The 25,300-nt window shown below is 40.6% G+C and overlaps 1 protein-coding gene across 1 annotated transcript in view; it reads right to left on the bottom strand.

Moving 5' to 3' along the window:
• grm8a (glutamate receptor, metabotropic 8a) overlaps nucleotides 1-25,300 on the bottom strand; it is a gene marked incomplete at both ends in the record, with an annotated part of 228,704 nt that overhangs the window by 115,290 nt on the left and 88,114 nt on the right. The window contains one exon of the mRNA XM_080518071.1: nucleotides 22,938-23,154. Within this exon, the coding sequence (XP_080374197.1) occupies nucleotides 22,938-23,154 (217 nt within the window). The remainder of the gene's footprint in view (nucleotides 1-22,937; nucleotides 23,155-25,300) is intronic.

Genomic DNA, 25,300 nt, shown 5'->3' with positions numbered 1-25,300 from the left:
CGCAGGCAGTTTAATTAGTTGAGGGATAGTTGTTGAAGGGGCTCGTTCTGAAACATTCATTGCGGAAAACAATCCTAGACAGAAGTGTTGAGCTGCTCGATGTTTCTCTGATTATGCCTGATAGATTAATAACTCATCCTTTATCTCAACAGTAGGAAGTGATGAAAATGCCTCACGCAGTCGAGTCAGTTTATATGGGGGGGTTGGGGGGGGGGGGGGGGTACTCCACAGTTAAATTTACTTACAGCTGAAGCAGCTTCTCATGCTGCATGATGCGGCACCGGCACACAATGGGATGTAACACTTTGTGGGGTGGCATAGTGTGTACTAGATATACACACACACACACACACACACACACACACACAAAAGCATGGGTTGAACTGCGCGTGGAATCACACGCCCACAAATGTAGCCACATGAAGACATATGGTCATTCCCCACCAGAGAGGGAAGTGTAACACAATAAGCCAGAAAGGCTTTGGCGTGATCAGCATGATATCCGTGTGTGTGTGTGTGTGTGTGCGTTAGTACTCAGTGGGATGTTTCCGAAATCATCGACCCTTCCATTCCACAAGGAGGCCATATTGCCTTTACGCCTCAGTGGACCTGTGACTGCTGAAATAGACAGAGAGGCGAAAAAGGGAAAGAGGTGTGCCCCAGCTGAGAAGTAAGTGTGAAGAAAGGAGAGATAAACAGAGAGAAATAACATCTTTGAACCAATAGTAGGGAGGAAGGAGGAGAGAAGGAGACCCAGGTGTGTGTATGATGTGAAAAAGGGGAAGGGAAAAAAAAAAGTGACAGAGAAGATATGGCAGTATGAATGGTTTCGTGTGTGTGTGTGTGGGAGTGTATGTCAGCGCAGGTGAAAGTGTGTGTAATTTACCTAAGCCTCTGGATTTGTCTCTTCAGAGCGATTCTGACGCTGTGGCCATCACACTGCGGGGAATTGTTGCACACATGCAGCGAGTGCACACACACTCCAGTGCACATGCATAATGACACACTATCAGTGGATGCGTCATCAAACATCGTCTCAGGAGTAAGAGGTGTGTTAAAGGAATAAAGGGAGAAGAACACGAGTTTTCACTTTAGATGTGCTTTCTTTTTGCGTTTTTTGGGGCTTTCCTAAATCATCTCTCAGAATCCACAAAGAGCTTGGTCTGTGGTTCCTACTCACATCACATCTGGATCGAGTGGATTTCAAGCTGACAATCTGTTGATTTTCGATCGTGTTTCCCCCTTTCCAAACAAGGGTTTATATCTATCCCCTGGCTTTGTATTGTTTTTGTTTTTTGTTCTCTCCTTCTATCCCCAAACCCCTACCGAAACAGCAGAAAGTCTCCAACTCTGGTTCTGATGGTTTCTTCCTCTTTTCTTCTTTCTACCATTGCCGACATTTTCTCACATGGAATTGTTGTGTTTTTCTCAACAAAAGTGCTTTGAAATGACTATTCAGTATTTATTTCTATATAAATAAAATAAAAAAAAAATAAAACACTATTTTATTTGTCATGTAAGATAGCATCTTTTGCATCTATTCTTCCTAGGAGCCTTAATACCTTAATCGAACCATTGATTTATCCATCTTCTGTACCTGCTTTATCCAGACAAGGGTTAAGTGGGGTTTAATTATAATACAGCTAAAAGAATAAAAAAAAGCAAAAAAAAAAAAAACAAGAAACACCCTGATGTTACATCTTGTATATCCTCATGTCTGGTGTCATTCATGATTTTTTTATTTACTGTCCCTCAAATGGTTTATTTCCCATAAGGGTTCAGGCAGTTATATTTATGATTGTTGGAGTAAATATTTCTCATCTCATCATTATGTTTTAAATAGTAAGTGTATTCATGTCAGGTCATATATTACACATAGTTACATGTATTTATCCTGCCATGTCTGGCCCTGTATCTTTAAGTTAATTCTATTTTCATATTCTATATCCACTTTCTGTGTCTTGTTGCTCGTGTCTCACCTCAGTTGTTCCCCTTGATTGTTTCCACCTGTCTCCGACTATCTTGTAGTGTGTTTAATATGCAAACACACCACAAATTCCCCAGTCTCCTGTTTTTATAATTTTAGCATCTTGGTCTCAGGCCTGATTACCTGGTTAGTCTCTGTTTAGTTTTATGGTGTCCCTGTCGTTATCTTTGCCTCATCTGTTTGATCGTGTTCCTGTCTGATCGACTGTAGCACCATCTGTTTGGATACCTCTATTTAGATGGTTTTTTTTGTTTTGTTTTATCTATGTGGGTGTTGTTGGCTGATTCCAGAGAAAAATGATTCAACCGACACTCGTATAAGTGTTTATATGATGCCATTCTTTCAGACTCCATTGACCAAGGTGGTGTTGAGGAGAAGTTGAAATCATGCTCAACAAGTTGAGAAATCGTTCTATTCCATTTCCAATATTTTCCATGAAGGATGTAGATCAGTGGTTCGCTAACAATGTAGTCCAATATCTGCACTATCTAAGAACCCCAGGGAAATGTTTCTGCTTGTACATGTTTGTAAATGTAAGCATTTGGCTTTGCTGTAATGTCTTAGTGAAGCGGAGATCAGAACGGAAGTGTGCAAGGGAAACAAGATAAGGCGCACTTGTCAGCCTCACCCACTCCAATTTACGTTCTCCAATAAAAAAACCTGAAAGTTCTATTTGGGCTAAAATGAAGTGTCAGCACCATCCTCTCCGTCTGTGGTCCGTCTGAATTTTCAATTATAGAACTTCATGAAAAGGATTTGCCCTTAATTCCAGTCAGCCTGTTAGCCAGAGAAAATTTGCACGCATACAATCTCAAGGGTGCAGCTCTGACACAACATCTGGAGGAACAGCAAAATTAGTGAAAGGCTAGATTTAGGATTAATAATGCACAAATTATTGATATGAATCTGCACACACAACATCAGTAATTATTCACAAAAGGGTTTATCACTTTGCATTCCTTTGCTACTCTGCACACTCTCCATCACTACTTTGTAAAGTTACTGAGAAGGACGAGGGTGTGTGTGCAAGTGTGTTTTTGTGCGTACTAAGTACTCAGGGAAATGCAGACTTTAAGCAGATTAATAGGATCTAAATATAACTGCTGCTAATCAGGACATCAAAATAAGCCAAAGAAAGGAGATATAAATACACAAACATCCATAAACATTTTAATATGCACCGCACGCACGCACGCACGCACGCACGCACGCACGCACGCACGCACGCACGCACGCACGCACGCACGCACGCACGCACGCACGCACGCACGCACGCACACACACACACACACACACACACACACACACACACACACACACACACACACACACACACACACACACACACACACACACAAACTTTTAATTTCCAAAATTATGCACGACCACAACGTTGCCTTGCATCCATTTAATTCCGTCAACCGTTTCATCTTTCGGGCTCCGAAAACAAGTGTTCGAAATATCCTGGCACTAGAAAACAAGCCAGTCATTCACATGTGGTTATTCGGGGTACGATTGCAAGTTCAAAGCTAAAAGCACACTCCAACGCTTGAGCCGAGCCATACAAATTGTAGGTGTGAATCAAACTAGAAATTCTAATTGGCTTTGGGCTCTTGAAGGGTAATCCGCATCATCGTCAGTGCAGACACTTGCAGACACGCGAGCACGTCACCTGCTTGACAACACATTCGTAGTCACAGTTGCAGATTCAAACATACATCTGTAAATTGCCCGCGGTGCTTGAGAGAAGAGTTAATAATGCGACCTGTTGAGATGAGAGCTCGTCATCTGTCAAAGTCGGCAACTAATGCATCATTAGATTAAGACGCTTGTGTGCGTGTGCGTGTGTGTGTGTGTGTGTGTGTGTGTGTGTGTGTGTGTGTGTGTGTGTGTGTGTGTGTGTGTGTAGGGACAGCCAACGATTGACTGCAGGATGCCTGCGAGGGGGGAGAGGGAGAGAGAGAGAGAGAGAGAGAGAGAGAGAGAGAGAGAGAGAGGGAAGGAGAAAGAATGACATGCAGAAAAAGAAGCAGTGAGACAAAAATGACTGCAGACAGACACACGCTCGTCTCTCGTTTCCTCTTCAATGGAAGCCTCCTGCGTTCAGCTCTGCAGTAAGAGCAGCCGCGGGCACGTGCAGTGTCTGCCACAAACACTCACAACAAGCACAGGCCACAAAACACTGTTTGTTGAGCTGCACATTCCCTTGTATTTTCTCCCTCATGAATTTAGAAAAAGGGTCAAAGCCTTCCAGAGAAGAACAAGTGCATATGATTTTTTTTCTACTTTTCTTGTTCAATTTCTATATTTGTGGAGATTTATTTTAAACAGAATGCTTAGGTTTTGGGGTTTTTTTGTTTTTTTTAATTGAAATATTTGCTTTAAATGCCACTTGAACAAAAAAAAAAATTTGCCAAAATGTAATTTTCCCTGAAGGTTATCCCAACCAGAGATTTGCATGAAAACTCTCAGGCTACTCTGCCAATATTCAGCTGAAAAGTGATGGAAATCATTTTAGTAGAAATATCACACACATACACACACGCACACACACAAAAAAAGCAAAAACACAGTTTTGGACACCAAATGCAACTTGACAAACTTGTTCCAAACCCCATTCTGCTTTGACACCTCTTTCCTAGCTGGTCCAGAAACAGCCAAATAAAAAAAAACAGTCACGTAATGAATTCAAACAAACGTCTAAATAATTGGTGTGGAATCAATTAAAAAAGAATCAATGCATCGGTAACGTGAACATCTTCAGCTTTAACTAGATGCTTTACTGGATGGCTGTCAGTGCTAAAGCACTTTGGCTGCTCACATATCCGATAAATAATTATGTATACCCACACCAGAGCAAATTCATCCTCAGCTTCTACGAGTGGAGCCTGAAGCATCAGTGTCAAACATCCTCCCATAGTTTGTGACAGTTTGCTTGAAAAAAAAAAAAGTGAGGTGTGTTTGTTTAATTAAATCACTGTATAACTTTACATATTAATGTAACATCAAAGACTTTCCATATCCAACCCTGCTGTTTAGAAATTACATTTATATATGACTTTACAGTGGTCACAATTATCCTGCAATGACGAACAGGTGTGGATGAAATATGTGATTTGGGTACGATTATAGATAAATAAGCCTTTCATTGGCCCTCTCATCTCATAGTGAGGCTTTAAGACCGTTTGTGTGTGTGTGTGTGTGTGTGGATTTTCTCTGGTTTCTAAGTCAATCTGTGACTCTAATTTGGTTTAAACAGGAGTGTGTCTTTTGATAAAGCGCAATAGAAGATGGATGAATCTATGCGTTTCTTATTACATTTGGGAAGGTAATCCTTCATTTGCAGGAATTAAGTTGCTGTTGGCCAAAGCAGTATCAGCCTACACTAGGTACGCATTTCGAAAGATCTTGTTTAGAAGATGGCTTTAAATCACCTGAAGCCGCATGATGCCAGTGTTTGTTTACCATTTCTCTCCGAGCGTTGGCATCCAGCATGGAAGCCACAGATGTTTGTCACTTTCTGCCAGCTTGTGAACACAATGTGAATAGCTGAATGGACCATTTTAATTGGGATGATGTTGCCAGAACATTACTTTGGTCCAAGTCATCGTCTCCGTCAGCTGTTAGTGAATGCTGCAGTTGGGACCAACTTGGGAGTGCTAATGGCGAGAAATCACATTGTTATCTCCTTAAAATAAAGAAGCCAATGAATAAATCAATCCACTTTGGACTGCTTAATAGTTACTTGAGTCTCTCCCAAATGATGCTCAAGCATCGTTTGACGTCAACAACAACAAGCATGCAGTAACAGTCGCAAAGAAATATCTTCAACTACAAGATGTCCGGCAGCAGATGGCCTTGCCCTTGCAGAACCAAGATAGCAATGTTGTCAAATCAGCCTGGAATTAGACACTGATAACAAATCAACAGAACTCCAAGATGCCACCAATGTTCCAGCTTGTCATGTTGAACAACAGCACAGTGTTTCTAGAAAATGTGACAAATATGGATTTGCTTTCAGGGTTTAGTTTTTTCTTTTTCTTTTGAGATACATGGATCCGTTTTATAAGCCGCTTCCCTTCACTGCGCAGACATTAAGCAGATTTCCTTATTTCAGGCGTGAGTTTAACATGTAGAAATATAACGTGAAGAAAGAAGAAAAACAGCGTCGGCACCGGGGTGAAATATTTATGTTCACCTCTGTTTCACCTCTGAATTTTAAACAGTATTCAAAGAGTTAACATATGGCATATTTATAAATGCGAGCGAGGTGCACTGCCCGGCAATCACTTTAGCCTGAGGTGACATTTTCATACCCTTCACTGTTCATGTGGCGCTGATGCTCAATGTGCGAGTGAAAAAAGGTGTCTCGTGGTTATCAAGTGGAGAGAGATGAAAAAAATTACAACCCATGGGCAAATAAATATGACTGTAAATCAACTGGTCAGCTTTAGCACTTGGTTGCAATGACCTTATTGAACCTGACGTCTCACAGTGATGAAGATCAGCGGACACTGCGTGCCGCTGCTGATGATCTTCCTTGTGGTTTCAATTATTCATGCACTTGACTGCAGTATCACTAAACCTCAATCTGTCATCATCCTGTCTGCCAATCTTGATTACAAGTCATGTTAGTAAAACAAAGTGGATGATTTTGTGTTCTGGTATGTCAGATTTCACTGTGCTCTGCCAGCGTCAAACCTATCTTCCCATACTTTTGTCATGGCTGTCAGTGCCCCTTGATGTCTCGGATTTCACTTTTCCCTTTTTTTTTTTTAGCCGTTGCCACCACCAGCTGGTAAAGCTCAACACCATCTCTCAACATGCAAATGGAACGTCACTGCTCAAGTCGCAAGATGGAACACCTAACGAGAGCATATAAATAGCACCGCTTTATTGACATTCTATTCTGCGTGTATAGTGAAAACGAGCAGCAGATTCATTCGGAAGTGGGTTTTACTTAAGAGACCAATAAAAAAATGTCTCAGATCTTTAGTTTCTTAAGGCACCTCAATGCACATTACCAATTTAAAAACAGCAATATAGGAGAAAGTGTAGGACAGTTATATATTGTGAGCCATGAGGTGGTGTAGTGACCTTGGAACTGACACTCTTTTATTATACGTATATAATATGAATGGATGAAAAGAAACTGAACAAACTCTTCCGATTCACTCATTTTTATCCGAAAGGGAATGCAGTGCCGCTGTTGATACCATCACTTTCTAAATCATAATGATGAGATTTGTCTTACTTTGAACCCTTCGGAACCCTCAATTAAAAGCTATGAAAAGAAAGAAGAATCAATCTCATTCGGAGGGAACAAGCAAATTTAACATAGATCATCTTCCTAAAAAGCCCTAACCTGGGACATGTCCACATGATGCTGAGGTGCTAACCACTGAGCTTCATCCAGAGAAGATGCACACATAATCAATAAAAAAGCAACAAACAAGGGAGAAAGAAAAACACACAAGGGGATAAAGAAGTTGAAGTAAGTGAAGATATAAGGCCATGTCTAAGCCTGCATAAATTCCCATTTCTCTTTTGAATAATAACATTTTCATTCTGGAGTGAAAAATGGAAGAGGCTTGGGTAAATGGTGAAATTTTTAAATCCGTGGTTCCGTGCTGGCGGACTGGGAATAAATTACACTGTCAGAGTCAAACTATGGAGACACAACTCTGTTTGTCAAAGTGGGGAGTATTGGAAATACCTCCAATCCTGAGCCATTACCCATCACTTATCCAGTTCTGCCGGCAACTCCGGTGCATAATTGGGCTTGCGTTACCTCTGTCACCATTGACCGTCATTTAAATGTAAATGTGAGGGCAGGTAGTGTAACAAAACCGCAGGAGTTTGATAGGTGACACCCTCCGGACATCTTTTTCCACAAGTCAAATTGCATGAGGAGTTTAAACAGTTGGAGACGGAGATCGTTTGCTATTTGAAGCAAACCTCGACAGCATAAGGTGAGAAGAGATATGTTTTTTTTCCAAGAAAGTTTGCGTTGCATCTAGCAACAGACATCATTTATTGAAATGTTCCTCATTTATCTTTTGTAGGTCTTAGACTACTCATTTGATGTGAATTTACTGGTCTCTACACGTATCTATTATGTCAACATTTGACAGGAAACCTGATAAATTGGGGTTATTTTTGCAAAAGATTCAAGCAAATACTGCAATGTCACAGGAGGAAATGTAGCCCACCATATTTGATGTCCATCAAAGTCAACATTTATCAACTTCTGAGTCTTATTTCTTCTCCATCTTCTGTGATAAAACATCATTTATCAGAATTCTAATTGAATTTCAGATAAAAGTATGTGTGTTACTCTATATATTCAAAAGTTGGAAGAGGATGGGAATTAAAACAAATAAAAGAGATGGATAAGTTTTATATATATATGGAATGTATGTAAAAAAAATAAAATAAACCTCACAGATCATTACTTTGATTGAAACTAGCTGAGAAAAATGGGGATGGGAAAGACAGACAGTAGCAAGCCATTCAGCAAATACAGATCCACAACTACAAAAAAGCGATAATCTGGAAGACTCAGGTTGGTGTGGGTGACACAGAGACAGATGGAGATTATCGATTACTCTTCCCACAGCCCAACATTTCAACGATCCGACATGGATCGTTGTTGAAGTAACAATACAATCACGGTGCCGAATGAGTTGTAATTCTGCTCCATTCACTCCCAGCTAATAAGCCTCTGCCAGCTCACCATCCATCAGCCCGCTGGACAGCGTGTGGATGTGTGAATTAGTGTGTGCGAGGGAAGCAAGAAGACCGCTGGATGATATGAGAAGATGCCCATGAACATGTGTTCGCAGTAATCTAAGTTTGATTTATTAGTAGGAAAGCAGGAGTTGACATTATTCCCAGGCAGTAAGTTCATCAGCGAACCGTCAACACAACAGGTCTGCCAGGTGGAAGACAGCAGGACTCATTTATGTGCATAAAGAGCCGTGTGCGTCACACCTGATCTGGCTCTGTGTAAGTGCAACAAGAACAACAGCGATGGAGAGGAAGTCTGCAAAACTCGACCTTCTCCAAAGCAGAGGATTAATCTCTTAAATTACTCTACACAAAATGATGCTGGTTTATCAGCAGAAGCTTGATGAGCTTAGGTTTGTTTTGGGACTGAAACCACACTTATCCAGTTTAAGTCCTATTGAAAGTCTTAATTAGGTTGGGATTACTTACATTGAGTAAATAGATGTGTTTAGAGTCCATGCACATTGACAAAAAACTTTGATGAAATGTTGCAAACTGGCTAAAACACAACTTAACAACTTAAAAACAACAGGTAAACAAGCGCTTGGTGAAAGACAGACAACAATCAAACCACTTTAAGCAGCCCAGAAGGCAGGTTTTCTCTAAAATAACACAGCAAAGCCAAGAAACGTAATTAAAATATCCAGGTCTCCACCATTCAGGAGGTAATGAAGGAGGATAAAATTGGCACATTAAAAAATGTGCAAGGTGAAATGAAGCCAGGTTACCAGCAATATAAATGAATCAATAAACCAATATATTCATCAGTCATGGGCAATGTTTGCAACTGCATGTGTAAAGTATGTACTGCTTAATTGGAATGAAGAAGATGAAGCTCACTGTGCAAAATAAGACATAATTCAATAGAAACACAGATGTTAATTCCTCCAGTCATCAAAGAGCCAGTTTAGAGGGTTGAACATCAATCATAAACTAATGTGACAATACAAAGAGTATGAGGTATACATGTGTACAGTATACTGCAGAGTGGAAATTTAACCTTTGTCCCTACTTATTGTTTCAATATCGAAAACATACTAGATGTGTATTCAATCGGTCAGAGTCATTATTTCTCTGCATGAACAGTATGACTTGAGTTTGCTCTTATGTAGTTTCACAAATGCATTAGCTAAGCTTTCTATAAGGCAACATCCCAGGCCTTTAGGAATCAATTCTCTTAAGCTGATTTTCTAAAAGTTGACCCTTTCAGCTGCTCACAAGACAATATGCACCAGTCCAGCTTCCTCTCACGGACTTTAGAAAAACAAGCTGAAGTGAAAATGGTTTCTTCTAATTAGCAAATGTCTGCCTTTTAATTTTTTCATGTAATTATGTCCCAGTCCACTGTTGAAGCATGTAAGATGAGAGGACATGCAGCAGGGTCAAGCCGCTACATTCTTAATATATTATTGATTACCTTGCTGTATCGTGTGTGGAATGATGAGTAATTATCTCAATTGAGAAGAATCAAAATGCTTGAGCTTATGGCCGAATTAATGTGTGATTACCAAAGTCTGTCGGGTGTCCGAGGCAATTCCTTTTTTTAATGTGGAAGATTTTCAGAATTCCTCTCAAAACCTGGGTATTAACACAGCTGAATTCGTTTGAAAGGAACCAATTGAAATTAGTGCGTTTTCTCAAATCCCATGTGCACAGTTGCAACACTTCTCTTAAGATCTGCACAATGTTGCACTTGTAATTATACAACCGCTGTTTATGACAGGGTGGTACTAATTCTGAATTTGTGACAGTAAACACAGGCGCCAAGTCTCAGGGTTGCAGAGTTTTGTCACACTTTAACATTGTGGGTGAGTAAAACCCCCCGATTAAACATCTCTCTTAAATCCTTGAAGTAACATCCCATGAAATGGATGAAAAGTCCTCTAAATCATGGGATTTTTGTCTTTTAAAACATTTGAACTAACTTGGGGTTGCAGCAGACTGGAGCTGACCTGCCTATGGGCAAAACCAGGGTATACCCAAACACTGTTTTCAATATGTTGCAGTGAAGATTTTTTGAAACTAAAATGCCAAAACAACCTGTGGTCACTTGAAATGTTATGTAAATGGCGCCACAAGTTTTTGTACTTTGGGAGGAACCCCCCCCAAAGAATAAATACAAGCCCAATAAAGATAGCAAGCTGGGGAAAGCTGTGATCCGGCTCTCAAACAACTCTAACTAATGGCGGCGAGGTGGCAGCTGGGCACATTTGACTAAGTCCTATAAATCATCAGTTGTGTGCAGATAATTAATTGCATTTGCCTCCGACTTCTTTTATTTGATTATGTTTCGATGGGATTCCGCAGCAAACATAGCCACATTGTGCTTTTTTATTTGTGTTTGCAGTGTGTTCAGTGTTCATCAATTTTAATTTCTCAACATTTGTGCATCAGCACACAATGGCTTGGAAGTGATCAGGAGGGGTTGGCAACATCAAAGTTAAATTCCACTTTGATCCCGACTGTAAATCTAATTTGCTCCAAATGATGCCCCATGTTTAAAGCCACTAAGCTATGCTAAGCCTTTCTCTAAAATCATCATGGTGGCAGTTCGTATAATAGTCAAACTGTTTTCCTTATTTTTACCAGATGGAGAAAAGGGGATTGCTTTTAAATAAGAGAAAGTGACGCTCACTCGAACTTGTGAAGGTGACAATAATTGGAGTTTGGCTCGGTTTAAATACGTCTTCTCCTTGCATTTGTATGTTATACCACTCTGCACTTAATAGCAAGCAGCAGGATTACCAGCAAGATATGAAGAATATTGCACTGACGGAAAAGTTCAAAAGTCGTAGGAAGATGAGAACGCCCCCGTAGATCATAAAACACTTTTCTGAGATGTGGTTGTAGATGGTGCAGACAGAGTGGGAGGTTTGTAGTAACTCAATCAACATATCTTCACCACTGTTCTGGAATTTACTCATCTTTGAGGTCCATAAAATATACTTGATGCTTTAGTTGAGCATTCAGTTTATTTTGTGACGATGGCTTAATTAACTTTGTCCTACTTTGCAAAAACATGAAATGAAAATATAAATTTACTATACTCTGCCACTCAGTTTGAAATTGTATATTTTTGTGAAACAAGTGATTGTCAACAGCGTCCTTTTATTTCATTGAAGCCTGCTATTGTTGATTTTAGCAAAGTGCATAGCTGTTTTCTTATATAACATAATTTAATAAAACAATATCTAATTTATGAATGAATTCATGCTTAGTGTTGAGACCCATTTACGAGACAGCATTTTCAAGCGAAAACGGAAACCTTTAATTTCGTAGTGGGTGTCCGTATAACAATAACAATAGCGGCCTCCAGAGAGTCACGACCCCCAGTACTGTACATATTCTCCTGGGATTTGATAGATTTAATGTTGAGTCACTCAAATATCCAGCTTGGTCATCCGTCTGTACAAATGTCCGAGTACTCGCCAATGTTAATGTTTGTAGTGTATTATTCCGTAAATGTGTGTGTGGTTTCATTACAAAAAGAAACAACAGCACAAAGTAGTGGTCCAACATGCGAACTCCATTGTTTTCAGGGTTTCACTTGTTCCCGTAAAAATGGATATCATTTTCAAAACATTACAGTGAAAACACAAAACTTCTCTAAAATGCAAAAACGATGAGTTTTCACTTGAAACATTGTCATTTAAACTGTCAGCCGTAGTAGATGATTAAAAATACATGTTTCATGTATGAGAATTTGTTAATTCACCTACATTTTATTCTTTCAAATAATCCCCAATGTGAAAGAGAAATATTTTTGAGGGTTGAAAGTCTCAAAGCACCTTGAGGTTTTAGGCTGAAGCTTCTTCAAACATTGGTTCTTGCCATTTATTTTAACAGTAACCTCAAAGCCTTTCTGCTGACACAGATGAAAAATTGAGGGGGGGAAAGGGGGGGGGGGGGGCATGGGGGGGATGAAGCTACTGGAGCATAACGGCGAGGAGGCTTTGAACATGCTTTTAAGTTGAGCAGGCCGCTGCCTACTCACGGAAAACGCACATCAAGACTGCACATGGCCACAGGAAACACACACCGACCTCCCATATACGTATGTGCATGAACACACACACGTCAAGTCATCGGAATGGACACGTAAACAAATATACGAAATCCCAGTTAGAACTCACAGTCGCCAGCGCCTGACACAAGCTGCGCAAACACACAGATAAACACATACCTATGTGTACCGACTGGTGCAGTTATATGGCTGAAATTAGTTTTGGGGCTTAGCAGCAACTGCCTGAGGTTTTTGGAGTTGTTTTTTTTTCTTTCTCCCCCTGATCTCTGTATGACTTCGAAGAGGCCAAATAGGGACAATGAACGGAGGGTGCGCACATCCATAGACTCACTCACACATGCACACACACACTAATTTTTTGTCTCTCACTCACACACACATCTGTCCATCCAGCACCCTCGCCTCTTCTGCCGGAAGGGAATATGAGGAGCTCCCACCTCTGTCAAGAAACCCACTGGAGCTGAAACTGACACGATGCATCTAACTGAAGCACAGATCAACATACAACAGAGGCACTAAGAGCACATTTCCTGTTGGCCTGCACCCGGCAGCACGAGAGCATGCGGGCCGCACTTGTAACTTTACGTCACTCGGATGACAATGATTGAACAAGACAAACTTGTGTTTGGAGCTATAGGAGCCGAAAATCCACTACGTAACATAGAGCTTGTCAGCAAAAGTGCGTTACAATAATTCTTTCAATTCCCGTCCAATCACCGAGACGCGGCTGCAAATACTGAATTAGGTTTAGCGGTTGAGAAAGCATCACAGGCAACCCCAGAGTTTTCCCCGGGAATGACTGGGTAATTTCTGCAGGGTGTTTTATTAGAGAGGCTGGGGGAAATTGCTAAAAATGGCCATTTCAGCTGGATGGCATGAAATTCACAGAGGTGCTCGGGTAATAATTACTATTTCTAGATGTCCTCTGGCAATACTAATGCCTTCCACAGAGGGCTGTTAAATCCTAATAGATATTGTCAATTCCACCCAGGTGAGAGATTGGCAACATAAGGCTAACATCAACCAGATAATAAGAGGACCTGGAGACGTGAAAAGATGCTAATGACCCCTTCCAGAGAATGTATTACATAAGAGTAAAATCACAAGTAATTTTTCACAAAGGAAAGAAACACACAGACTATATTCTAAGGCCTATTTGAGCATGTATAAAGGATTTAAAACCGAATATAATGCAACATTTTTTCAGAAGGACGGAATTATTCTTGTGAAGTAATTTTCACATGTTTCATTTCTAAGTTCAATGACAATAACCTCTGATGATTGATTTTATTTTTCACTTGGATTCGATGAGATTTTTTTTTCTTCTCGTGTGTGTACAGGCAACCAAGGTTTGAAGACCGAGGCAACAAAGACGACTTCACCTTGAGATGAAACCAAGGCTGCAGTAATTAGTTACAAATGAATGGGTTGATGTTTGTGCTGCGTGTTTGTGTCTGTCTGCCTGGTGATGAATAGTATCAGTCTTAACTTTAGAAGGGGAATGTAATCAAGGATAAGGAACAAAGAGCTAATTCAACCCGAGGGATGAACGTTGTCACTTGAGCGAGTTGGAAAATGCATCTGTTTGCCTTTATCAGGAACTCTTGTGTGTTTTGGTGAGATTGTGTGTGGAAATATATGTAACGGAAGGTCAAATTGTAAATGTTTTTATGATATTTTAAAGAAATCAGACTTGAATAGCTTGAGATCAGGGGTGTCAAATGCATTTTAGTTCAGGAGCTACAGACAATTGGATCTCAAGTGGGACAAACCAGTAGATAATAGTATTATAATATATAAATTAATGCAACTCTAAATCCATGTCTTTGTTGTGCAACAAAGTATTAATATATCATTAAGAAGTTGAACTTTAATGAACTATCCTTTATAACAAACCTGAAATATGAATAAAACTACTGCAATTCTAACAATATTATAGCTTTAGCTCACCAAGTCCTGCACAGCTTACAGATCACAGTGGATTTAAAATTATACTAATTGCATCTTCAAAGGCATAAAACAATTGGACACATGTAGCTGGAGCTCAAAGATATAGTAGGTTAGTTAATATTATCATAATCTAGAAATGATCTTTATGAAATCACCTTTAAAGATGATTTTCTTTCTATAATACAGAAAATGACTGACTTCTTAGTTTGTCAACATGCTTTTATCTGCCTAATAAGTTTTTTTCAAGTACTACTGAACAAATAATTCAAACATATTGTAGGTTTGTAGACACTGAAAGCTCCATTGTGGTCTCAGGCTTTAGCTTTGTTAATCATTATTAAGCATTTAGGTTAAAATGATCATGCTCTGAATAATCAAATCTGAGAACAACCAAAATGTGAATATAGAGGTCAAGTTAAACTATGTAAAACAATGTAATACAGTGTTAAAGCAAGGCCCTGCTGTATGTTGATGTAAAGCAATATGTTTAACATCGTAATTTCTGAATTTGCACAGCATAATTCAATTATATTATTGGGGTTAATGAAGTATATTACTCTTACTCAAGTTAGTTTTTGGATGCCTATTCTTCACTTCATTATGTTAAAGTGACAATAGTCAAGTAAATAGTTTTAGATATTCCACTGACCTTTGAGTATAATAGGCACCAGAGTACGTTTCAATTAATGTGTTATTCCACAATCCAGAATAAAATGACATAAGCCAGTAGCAAGACTCGTATAATAACGAGGACCGCCTCCATTGTGGAGGGCCGGAGTGGACTGAAAACGAACTAAAGAGGCAAAGCTGAGCAAAAAGGCGGAAGATTAGCGCAGAGCCAGAGAACTAATTAAATGAATCTGGAGATAAACGTTTAATTATTTTCCCTCAGCCCTTTCGTCCTGCTCATTTCCTTCCCTTCTTCATTACTGCCTTCCAGAGCTTCTGCCGAGCAGCCGGTGTCAGGAGGGAGGTGACTACTCCCAACCGCTGGATTCAGTCTGCACACATTTCTCTGACAATCCTTTACCAACACAGTTCCCATACCCCCTCACCGACACACAATATTAAACCGCAGCCTACTCTCCCATCCTGCACGCACATATATCCCCTCTCACTGTCTGCAGTGTGTCTGAATGTAGATGTGGAGGGTTTTAATCCCAGTTGGATTCCACTGGAAGGAAAGGAAGGGTACTGGAAGGAGAAAGGACCGTGACTTGATTTAAAAGATGCCTCGTGCCTCCGGTAAGTATGCTGCCACCACTTGTTTTATAGTGCTGAAATCCATATGCTCAAGACACAGCTTGATATAGGAGGCTGTAGACCCAGCGCCATATGCTGCCATTTCTAGACCGAGGGTCAACAGTGGGGTGGTGAAGAGGAAAACACCCTTTAGTGAGAAGACTGAAGTTGGTGCACCTGTTTCATGGAGCCTCGAATGAGCAATAAATGAAGGCCTGACAGGTTGAGAAATCGCTCTGTTGCTGACTTAAGTCCCCACGTACACAACATTTTCAAGTGAAACTGGAAAAGTTTGCTCACGTTCTGAGTGTCTGTGCTCAGAGCCACTAAAAACACAACTTTTTGAAAATGCTCCAACTCCATCTCTGGAAATAAATACTTCCAACAATGGCGGCCTCCAGAGTGTCATGACTCCCAGTCCATATTCTCCTGGGCCTTTGGTAGTTTTATATAGTAGTTGAGAGACAACTGGAATGAAAGGCCAAATTTGTTGTCTGGCCATACAAATGTGCATGTACTCCCATTGTTAATGTTTAAAGTGTATTTCTGTGCGTGTGTGCGTGTGTGTGTGTGTGTGTTTTCAGCGCTTCTACCAATTCCGTGTAAACAGAGATCATTTTAAAAAGTTGCTGTGCAAACAGCCTTTGCCTGCGAAAGTCTTTTTTTTTTTTTTTTTTAGTCTCCTAATTTTGTCAATCAGAGTCAAAAATACACCATTTGCTTGTTTCCTCGAAGCTTATTGATGCCGACCTCACATTACAGTACCACCACTAAACAGGCATCATTCTCCTCTTCTTCCCACTAGGGAACTCTCTTTTCATTTTTAGTAATTTGGTGGTTTGGTTAGTAAACGTTTATAAGAGCGCTACAGAAGTAGGAAGTCACAGATGTTTACAGTGAAGAACTTTGTGCATTAATAATACAAATATGTAGATAAAAGCTACCAGACCTGAACGAAACACAAATTATATCATATCAAATGTTGTTGGGTTTTTTTTCATGCTCGTGGTTTGCATAACCAAAACTAAATATTTTGTCTTATTCTACACATCAAGGTTTGCAAAAATGTAGTTGTGTTCTAATCATATCAACATCTTAAAACCAATCATGAGAATTGACCATTGCACATATATATATATTTTTTTTTTTTGTACCTTTCATGAACCAGCTTTATTGATTTGATGTGTGCTGAGGCAAAAAGAAAAAAGAATGTTGAGTTCTGCATCCAGTTCCTGAACAGTTAGTAATGATGAGTAAACATGTTTGGCCCGAGCTCACTGAACTGTGTCTGTTACTAGTTCTGCATGACTGGAAAGCCATGGCTCGGGGTGACAACACACACGCTGCATATGCTGCAGTAGTCATGGTGAATATGTTTCTGGTTTGTAGGCAAGGTTGAATGAACTGCATCCGCATGAATCTTTCGAAAAGAATCCTGTGAAATAAGTTTTTCTTTTTTTTTACAATGAGCATGTAGAGAAGTAGCTTCGTGCGTCAGCTCCAAGATCTCCGGCGAATCAATTCTCCACCCACATGCGAACTTTCCATCTGCTTCAGCAACAACATTTACAACGAAATCCCACGTAGTTCCTGATGCCTGCTACATGATAAATTAACTGCCATGAAGCAACTATTTGTCTTGAAGATGTGTAACCAAAGCTCGGAGCTTTTGTCCAAAATGTAAAACAGATAAGCTGGCACACACACATTTTCATTTTCACACTGTTTAACACTTTTCATTTCAATATTTCATCCAAAATGCCTGAGATAATAAATTGGAAGGTTGCAGGTTTGACTTCCTATCTGTCCGCATGTTGATGTGTCCTTGAGAAAGACACTGAACCCTAAATTGTATTTTGTTCTCATCCATTATTCTCAATGGATGGACTAGGCACCTTACAGCACAGCCACCTCCATTGGCATGTCAGTGTGTGGGTGTGTGGGTGAATGTGATGAATAATGTAAAGCAATGAAATATATTTACAGAAGAAACTTGTAATTCCCACTCAAGATTGATAATAACAGCTGGGGATCTGGCATTAATCGAGTGAAGTAAAACACCAGAGAACACAAATAGAAAGAACCCCTTTCTGAAGCTTTCTTGTTTGTATTTTCACTGAATAGTGAATTTTACTTAAGAAATAAGAAGCCTCTGCATGTTTCCACAAACTTCGTGCTCAATGTCAGAAGGTATCATCCAAAGGGATAGCTGTAAGAATCAACTTCTTTCCTGCATTTGACACAGACAAAAGGAACATTTACGAGCTTACTGTGTAGGAGTACGTTCACTTTTAACGTCACACCTGTCAAAGAGAATGAAGTACGAGTCAATGTGCTTTTTACAACACACATACAGTGCTGTGCAAAAATTTTTTAGTCTTCAGCTCTTTGAGAAAGCTTGTAGAATGAACTGCAGATGAAAACCCTTTTGACTGTGTAGTTCCAGTCTCCACCCTGCAGTGGTTTCAAGAGCCAGTCAATTTCTTTGTTCCAAATATATTTCTTAATGATATTAGTTGCATGTTTAGGGTTGATGTCGTCTGTCACAGAATCAATCTGAAGCCTGTTGGATTTCCTCCGAGTTGTATTAGTCGATGGAAAAAAAAAGTTTTAAACAACACTGCAACATGAAGAAATGTAATTTTACATAAAGTCAACAATAAAATCTAAAGTGTAGGTTGGAGGAGCCGACTCAAAGGCTCAGTAGTGAAAAATAGCAAAACCTCAGAAAAAAATGTCAATGTACAGTGTGCAAACTTACTCAACTCAATCAAGGCTCACACTGCACACATTAATGTGCTGCCATCTGGCATCTAACAGTGTTTCAACTGCTAATGCAAACAATAAAGGAGACGGGGAACGGCACCGCCTCGCTCCACATCCCAGATGGGATGCCTCTGAAGTACAACCATTGACCAACGCACTTGCCACTGGGGAACTATAAAGTACCTTCACCCACTTAATAAATTTAGGGCCGAATCAAAATCTCTCAGGAAGAAAATCTAATTTTCACACGGTCAATGGCTTCCGTTGCTTCAACAGTGAGGTCAGTTTCTTTCTTGTACAAGGAGGCTGGTGAAAAAACTAGAATACTAACATCGATGACAAAAGCAAGGCAGAAGCAAAGTGATGCATTCCTTTATTTCAGTAACCTCAAATGCAAGAATATTACCAGTTTTCTCTTTAGCAGCTTCTTCCAAACAAAAAAAAAAAAAAACACAACATTTTGCTGACTGCCTTGTGGCTGAAAAATTAGTTGTGCAGAATTTCCGACTCGACTCCTCCTGGGAGTGTCACGACACAGCAGCTGTGCAGCAGCAAACATAAGTAGGACATATTCCGTTTCAAAAGCTGTACTGGGGGAGTAAATATTTAACTTTCTCCTTTTGGTAAAAGTGAAGCAGAAGAGAAAACTGGAAGAAAAATAAACCAGCAAAACATGACGAGGCAGAATAAAACGGGTCCCGTAAAGTGACAGCCGCCCTCTTTCACGGCGCCAATTGAGAAACTTTGCCGATTAATATGCGCGCGTACACTCACACTTTGCAACATTGCTTTTCCCTTTCAGACGCACGCAGTCAGGAATAATCATTGAATGATTACACACCAATTAATATGGATGTTTAGGTATCAGTATGCAGAGAGGCTTGTAAGCTGCAGTCATTACACTGCAATCACAAAATAATCACCAAGAGATTCCCAGTGGCTCTGGGTGTGTACAAGTGTCTCCAAAGACACCCACCTGTGTCAGTACATCCTGACACATCTGTGTGAGGGCGAATATCTGCGTGTGTGTGTTGTCCAGCAGGAAGTGACGTGCATCTATATTAGTATCCCCGTTATTATTCTGTTCCTGCCTCTCGTTCTCCTTCTGGTACGGTGCCTCTTCCCTCTAATTCCTCACGCTCTCCAGTTTGATTCTAAACACAAACACACACCCACACACTATGAACTCTCCCTGATCCGTCGCATTTTTCCGCTCCCCTCCTCGAGCCCCTTTCTTCATCAGCTTTTTGTCTGCACTGCCGTCCCTTCATCTTCAGAGTAAACGGCAGACTGACTGCTGTCACAGCATGTAGCCATCCTGTACACACCCATCTGTGAGAAACAGAGAGTAACCCTTTATGCTGACCCCCTATGATACAATGCCACACACACACACTGAACACGTGCACACACGCACGCACGCCTTAACCCTTTTTCCAGTGGCATGCACATGCCTTCTGATCTGACGCCACAGAAAGCATCTATGTGTTGACTGCTGCGGCGCTCAGCCCGAGGCGAGCCGGTTCTGAACAAGCATACAGAGACAGAGATGGACGGACAGACGGAGATCTGTCATCGCTGCAGCAACGCATAAACAAAAGCAGGGGAAGAAAAACAAGAGGAACACTGGGAGTGAGGGATCAGCAGAGAGTGAATAAAAATAGGGAAGATCTCCGCTGATATATTTTTTTTTTTTTTTTTTTTTGCCACTTGTCTTCAGTGCTGTCAGTCTGTAAATATTTGTCAACATCTGACGAGATGTGTTTTCAGAAAATGAGATAAACAGGAAAGCCATCAGTATTTTGATCCGTCAACATCACTTAGCGGATTTCATAAGCTGATTTGAGACTGTGTTCAGGGAGCTTGATGCTCTCAGGACCACAGGGACTGTGCTTTTAAGCCTCACATCAAAACAGACATGTGATTCCCCCCACCACCACCCCCCGTGACTCACCAGTCCAATGAAGTACTGAGATTATAAAATGTACTTGATTGTTTGCTGGAGGAACAAGTCTATTCACCCAGTTTAGAGTAAATTTCATAATGATTACAAGAGCCAAAAAAACAGCAGTAGTAAGGAGAAAAAGAAAAAAAAAACACACAAAAATAAAGCCCCAAAGACACTGGCTAACAGCTCATTATTGAAAGATTTATTGTTTTAGTTTTTGTAAAATTGGCTTGCAAATACGACAGTGGTCATCATAACTTGGTCATTGTGACTCACGAGCAGCAAACCTGGACTGTCAGGTTCGCATTGACTTGTGATCTAAAGAGCCATATTAACATAAATTAGCTGAAGAAATAATAATAATAATAATAATAATAGTAATAGTAATGTAAGATACACCTCCAGGAGTTCTTCTATTCATGTAATGTGGCGCAGCCAGATCTCTAAACCCCCCATGATGAGCAGTTCAGGTTAGTATGGTCCGATTTGTATAGTGCCAGTTTCAAAAACATTCCATGCACAATCAAAACTGTAGAATGTAGAACAACATGTACTAACAGCCAGACAATGTCGCTTTCAGGCAAGACCGTGAATACTTCAGCAAAACAATAATGCTTGAGCACATAGTGAATCCATCACAACGGCACAGGTGTGCAGTACAAGAGCCCGAGAGCCAAACAGGAGGCCCGTCTGCAGTCCTTCTTCTTCCACCAAAACAAAAACATTTGGAGCAAAATACAAGAAACATTCAAGCCAAACAAAAGAAAAAGAGCTACATCAGACGAGAATAGATCACCGAATAAAGCAGGATGACAAGACCTGTGGCATAATCACACAATAGTAAACTGAGATATGTCGCCGTCATCATAACTGAAATTAGCTGATATTTCATTTAAAGTATCTTGAACAGCCAGTATGTTACCCAGCTGTTGAATCTTCTTTTATGTAAATTGTACAGAACTTTTTGAAACCAGGTTTGTGACTTAATGTAAGGTAAAAATCAGGAAAAGCACAAAAAATGACAAACAAGTTGGTGTCAGATGGACTAAACGGGACGTCTTCAGACTGTAATACAGAGAATTGGATCCAGCTATACTAATTTGTATGCAATGGCTTCACCAGTAATACAGATAAAATTGTTCTACAATTTGAGTATGATTCAATTATTGGCTTCAAGTATAGCATAAAGTGACTCCACTCATTAATAAAGTCATCCAGAGCCATACATTACTGTTACAACTGCAGCAGATGCTGTTCTGAGACACATTCCCCACCTAAATATGCAGAGTTTGTCTTTCCCTACCTTGACTAAATAAACATCCCACCTGCTTGCGCCTCTCCTCCCACCTGCGTACTCTGATTTCAGTGCGGTATTTCGAGCTGAAAGGGGACAAGAAATCACCAAACTAGGCTCCAGGCTCTGGATGTTGCAGAGAAAGGCTCTTCATGTTGGTTAATCCTCTCATTTGTCATCCATCTGTTTGCCTCGAAGAGATACCGCAAAGAGTCGACTTTTAATTAGACGTTCAGAACATGATCTGCCAATTCCAAAGGACATTACATATAGTCACAGACATATATAAATAAGGGTGGCATTTCTATGAAAGCCTGCATCACTGCAAAGGGAAACTGCTAGAAAATAAGATGAGGCGATGGCAACACTTGTCCATCACACACGCCTGCTGCAATAACGCTGTCTCAGTTCACCTGCCATGGTCTGCAATCTACAGCCTGCAATTTACTCAAAGACTGAATTTCCTCTGGAGTCTCCCGAGAGATTTAAACAACAGGCTTCACTCTATTCTTGCTATAGCTCTCTTGAAATTGCAGGCCAAAGCCACTGATCGCGTAGCGTATACTAAAGTGCACTTTGAACATCACATCATAGTTTTTATAACCCAACAGTAGATAAAAACGTGTCAAACTTGCCTTCTAACAGTTTCTTCTTCTGGTAGTAGCTCTCAGCTCTACTCAGTCAAGTCAATTTAAGTTATGAGTTGCACTGAAGTGAAAGCCCAGCAAATGTCGGGTGGAAAAATGACAAACTATAAACAGAAAAAGGGCGATGAACTCAGCTACTAGGCACAAACCTCCTCTCCATGTTGATTTCTCACTTTTTATTTGCAGACGACAAAATCTCCAATTTGTGCAGAATTGATATTTTTCAGTGAGAACTCCACGAGTCACAAAAATAAAGGAGCAAATGGCGAAAAAGGAAAATCTACACCTACCAGTTTCTCTGGATATCTGGACGAAGGCCTCCACGCCACTCTCGCCGTAGTTGCCCTCCGAGGCCAGGGTCGACACATAGTTCCACCCCATTGCTGAGACGATGTCCATCATGGCCTGGGCCTGGTAGGAGTCTGGTGGTACCACCCGGGAGAAGAAGTCGTAGCGAGTGTTGTCACTCAGCTCGGGGGCTGTGGACGCATAGCTGATCTGTGGGATCTGGAGAGGAAAAAAAAGAATACATTACGCAAAGGACAAAATGAAAGATAAAGAGATTGTTCTTAAAGGTGACATCATTGTGAGATTGTATAGTGGTTATTGCTCATCCCCATTTTGCATTTCTATGAGGTGTTAATATATGCATCATTTGTGCTGTTCTCCAGACAATCAGTCTTCCCACAATCCAAAAAAACCAAACGTTTATCTGATGTTCATTTTACTGACTTTAAATTTCTCGTGTGTAAATGTGAGTGTGCGTGGTTGTACATCTCTCTATATACTGATGATGAGCTGCAGAACAGCACACAGTCGTCTGGGACCGTCTCCAAACCCATGATATGTGACTTTAAGTGGGATAAAGTACAACAGATGAATGGACCATAACATTTTGACTGCCTAATATTATGGAGGATTCCCTTGGTTTCTCACAACGAAACCCTTGACTCAGCATGGCATGGACTCCTCTATACTTCCGATGGTGCGCTGTAGGGTCTGGTATCAATACTTTAAATCCGATGACTTGATATGTGGTAACCGTGTGGGACCACTCGCTTCAATGAGACTTGGCTGCTTGTTGACAGTTTTTTTTGTTTTTTTCCCCCTCTTTGGACCATTTTGGATAGATGCTGACCACTGCAGACCGCGAACTCCCCACAAGAGCTGCAGTTTTGGAGAAGCTCGGATAAACTTGTCAGGCCTTCACATAATGCTTGCCCATACTGCCTGCTTCTAATACTGTGAAAGTGAGACTAAAATGTTTTTTTTTGTTTGTTTTTAAATATTCCTCCCACTAACAGGTGCCACGATAAATAGATGGAGAGTATTATTCATTTCACCTCGTAATGCAGTTACAGCTGATTGGTGTAATTTTAATATTCTAGTCACTGCTTCATAAAGTATTTTTTAATAATCAGTTTACAATTTTAATTTCCAATAATTATTTGCTTACTTTTCCGACATTTCATTTTGCAAGGAAATATTAAAAACACCCACTCTCGCCTTACAGGATCACTTTGCAAAACGTTGGTCTGAAATGCGACTTTAAATCGCTGACTTGAATGCCAGTCGGGAAGTTTTCGAACGTGTGACAGAAAACCAAACAAAATGATGCAGCATGAGCGTGGCAGAAAAACGGCAGTGAATAATTGGAAATATGAGGGCGGGATGGCACACACAGAGGTAACAAAAAGGCGAGATCGTGATGCAAGGTGTTGTCATTTTCTTTCAAATTGGTGTCATGGTTGACAGATTAAGGGTAGAAGGAAGATTTGACACAGCAAGACAGGCACAGAAAAGACAGAGGAGGACCGGGGAAAGAAAAAAAAAAGCACAACAATCAGATTGGAGGAGGGTGAGACAGAGTAGCTGACAGCGTGACAGAACACAAGCAGCGACACACACACGTGTTGCTCTTGATAGGTAGTGTAACCGGCCAAAGGTGCTCGATGCCTGACAGGCAGATTGATTTCTCCCCTGACAGAGGGGGACAGTGAGGGAAAGACCCCAGACTTTCCAGCAATCACAAACACACACACAAAGACGCTGGACAGGCGCCTTATTGGCATTCATTGAGGAGCGACGTGACTGCCAATCTTGACCGGGCGCATTAGGTGCGTCAGCTGCCTTTAACAACGAAGCACACGCAATCGCTGAACACTGCAAAAACTTGTCAGTGTGGCATGGACAGATACGAGACAGGCGCGTGTGACCGCAATGCTTCTCGGTGCCATCACTCACCATCCTCACTCGCTCAGGATGTCATCGGAAGCCGCTTTGCACTCCGCGTCTATGCTCGTCTCTGCTATTTAAAAAAGGTCAGGGATCTATTTTGCAGGATTTGGGAGATCACTCTTCTTTCATGAAGCTGAATCGCCGCTGCAGGCATTGGTAAATAGCACCTTGAGTTTCAAGACTTTCCTCCGTTGCTTCAGGAAAACTTAAAACCACACACAAGAAAGGATTATTTGACTGGGACTGCAGCGCAACAAAATCGATTCACCTTAAAGTGGAGAGTAAAGGTAGAGCACTAGCTGTGAGTCTGTACTGCTTCCGTGACTTCAATTCAAAACTTTCCATTTTGAGGAGTTGAGTGTCTAATTGGGGGACTAAAGATTTCTGTCATTGTGTTTTCCTCTGTTGTTTTCGG

The sequence above is a fragment of the Blennius ocellaris genome (genome assembly GCF_963422515.1).
Source record: "Blennius ocellaris genome assembly, chromosome: 22".
Lineage (NCBI taxonomy): Eukaryota > Metazoa > Chordata > Actinopteri > Blenniiformes > Blenniidae > Blennius > Blennius ocellaris.
Note: the sequence above shows the minus strand (reverse complement) of the source record. Positions and strands in the feature narration are given on the sequence as shown.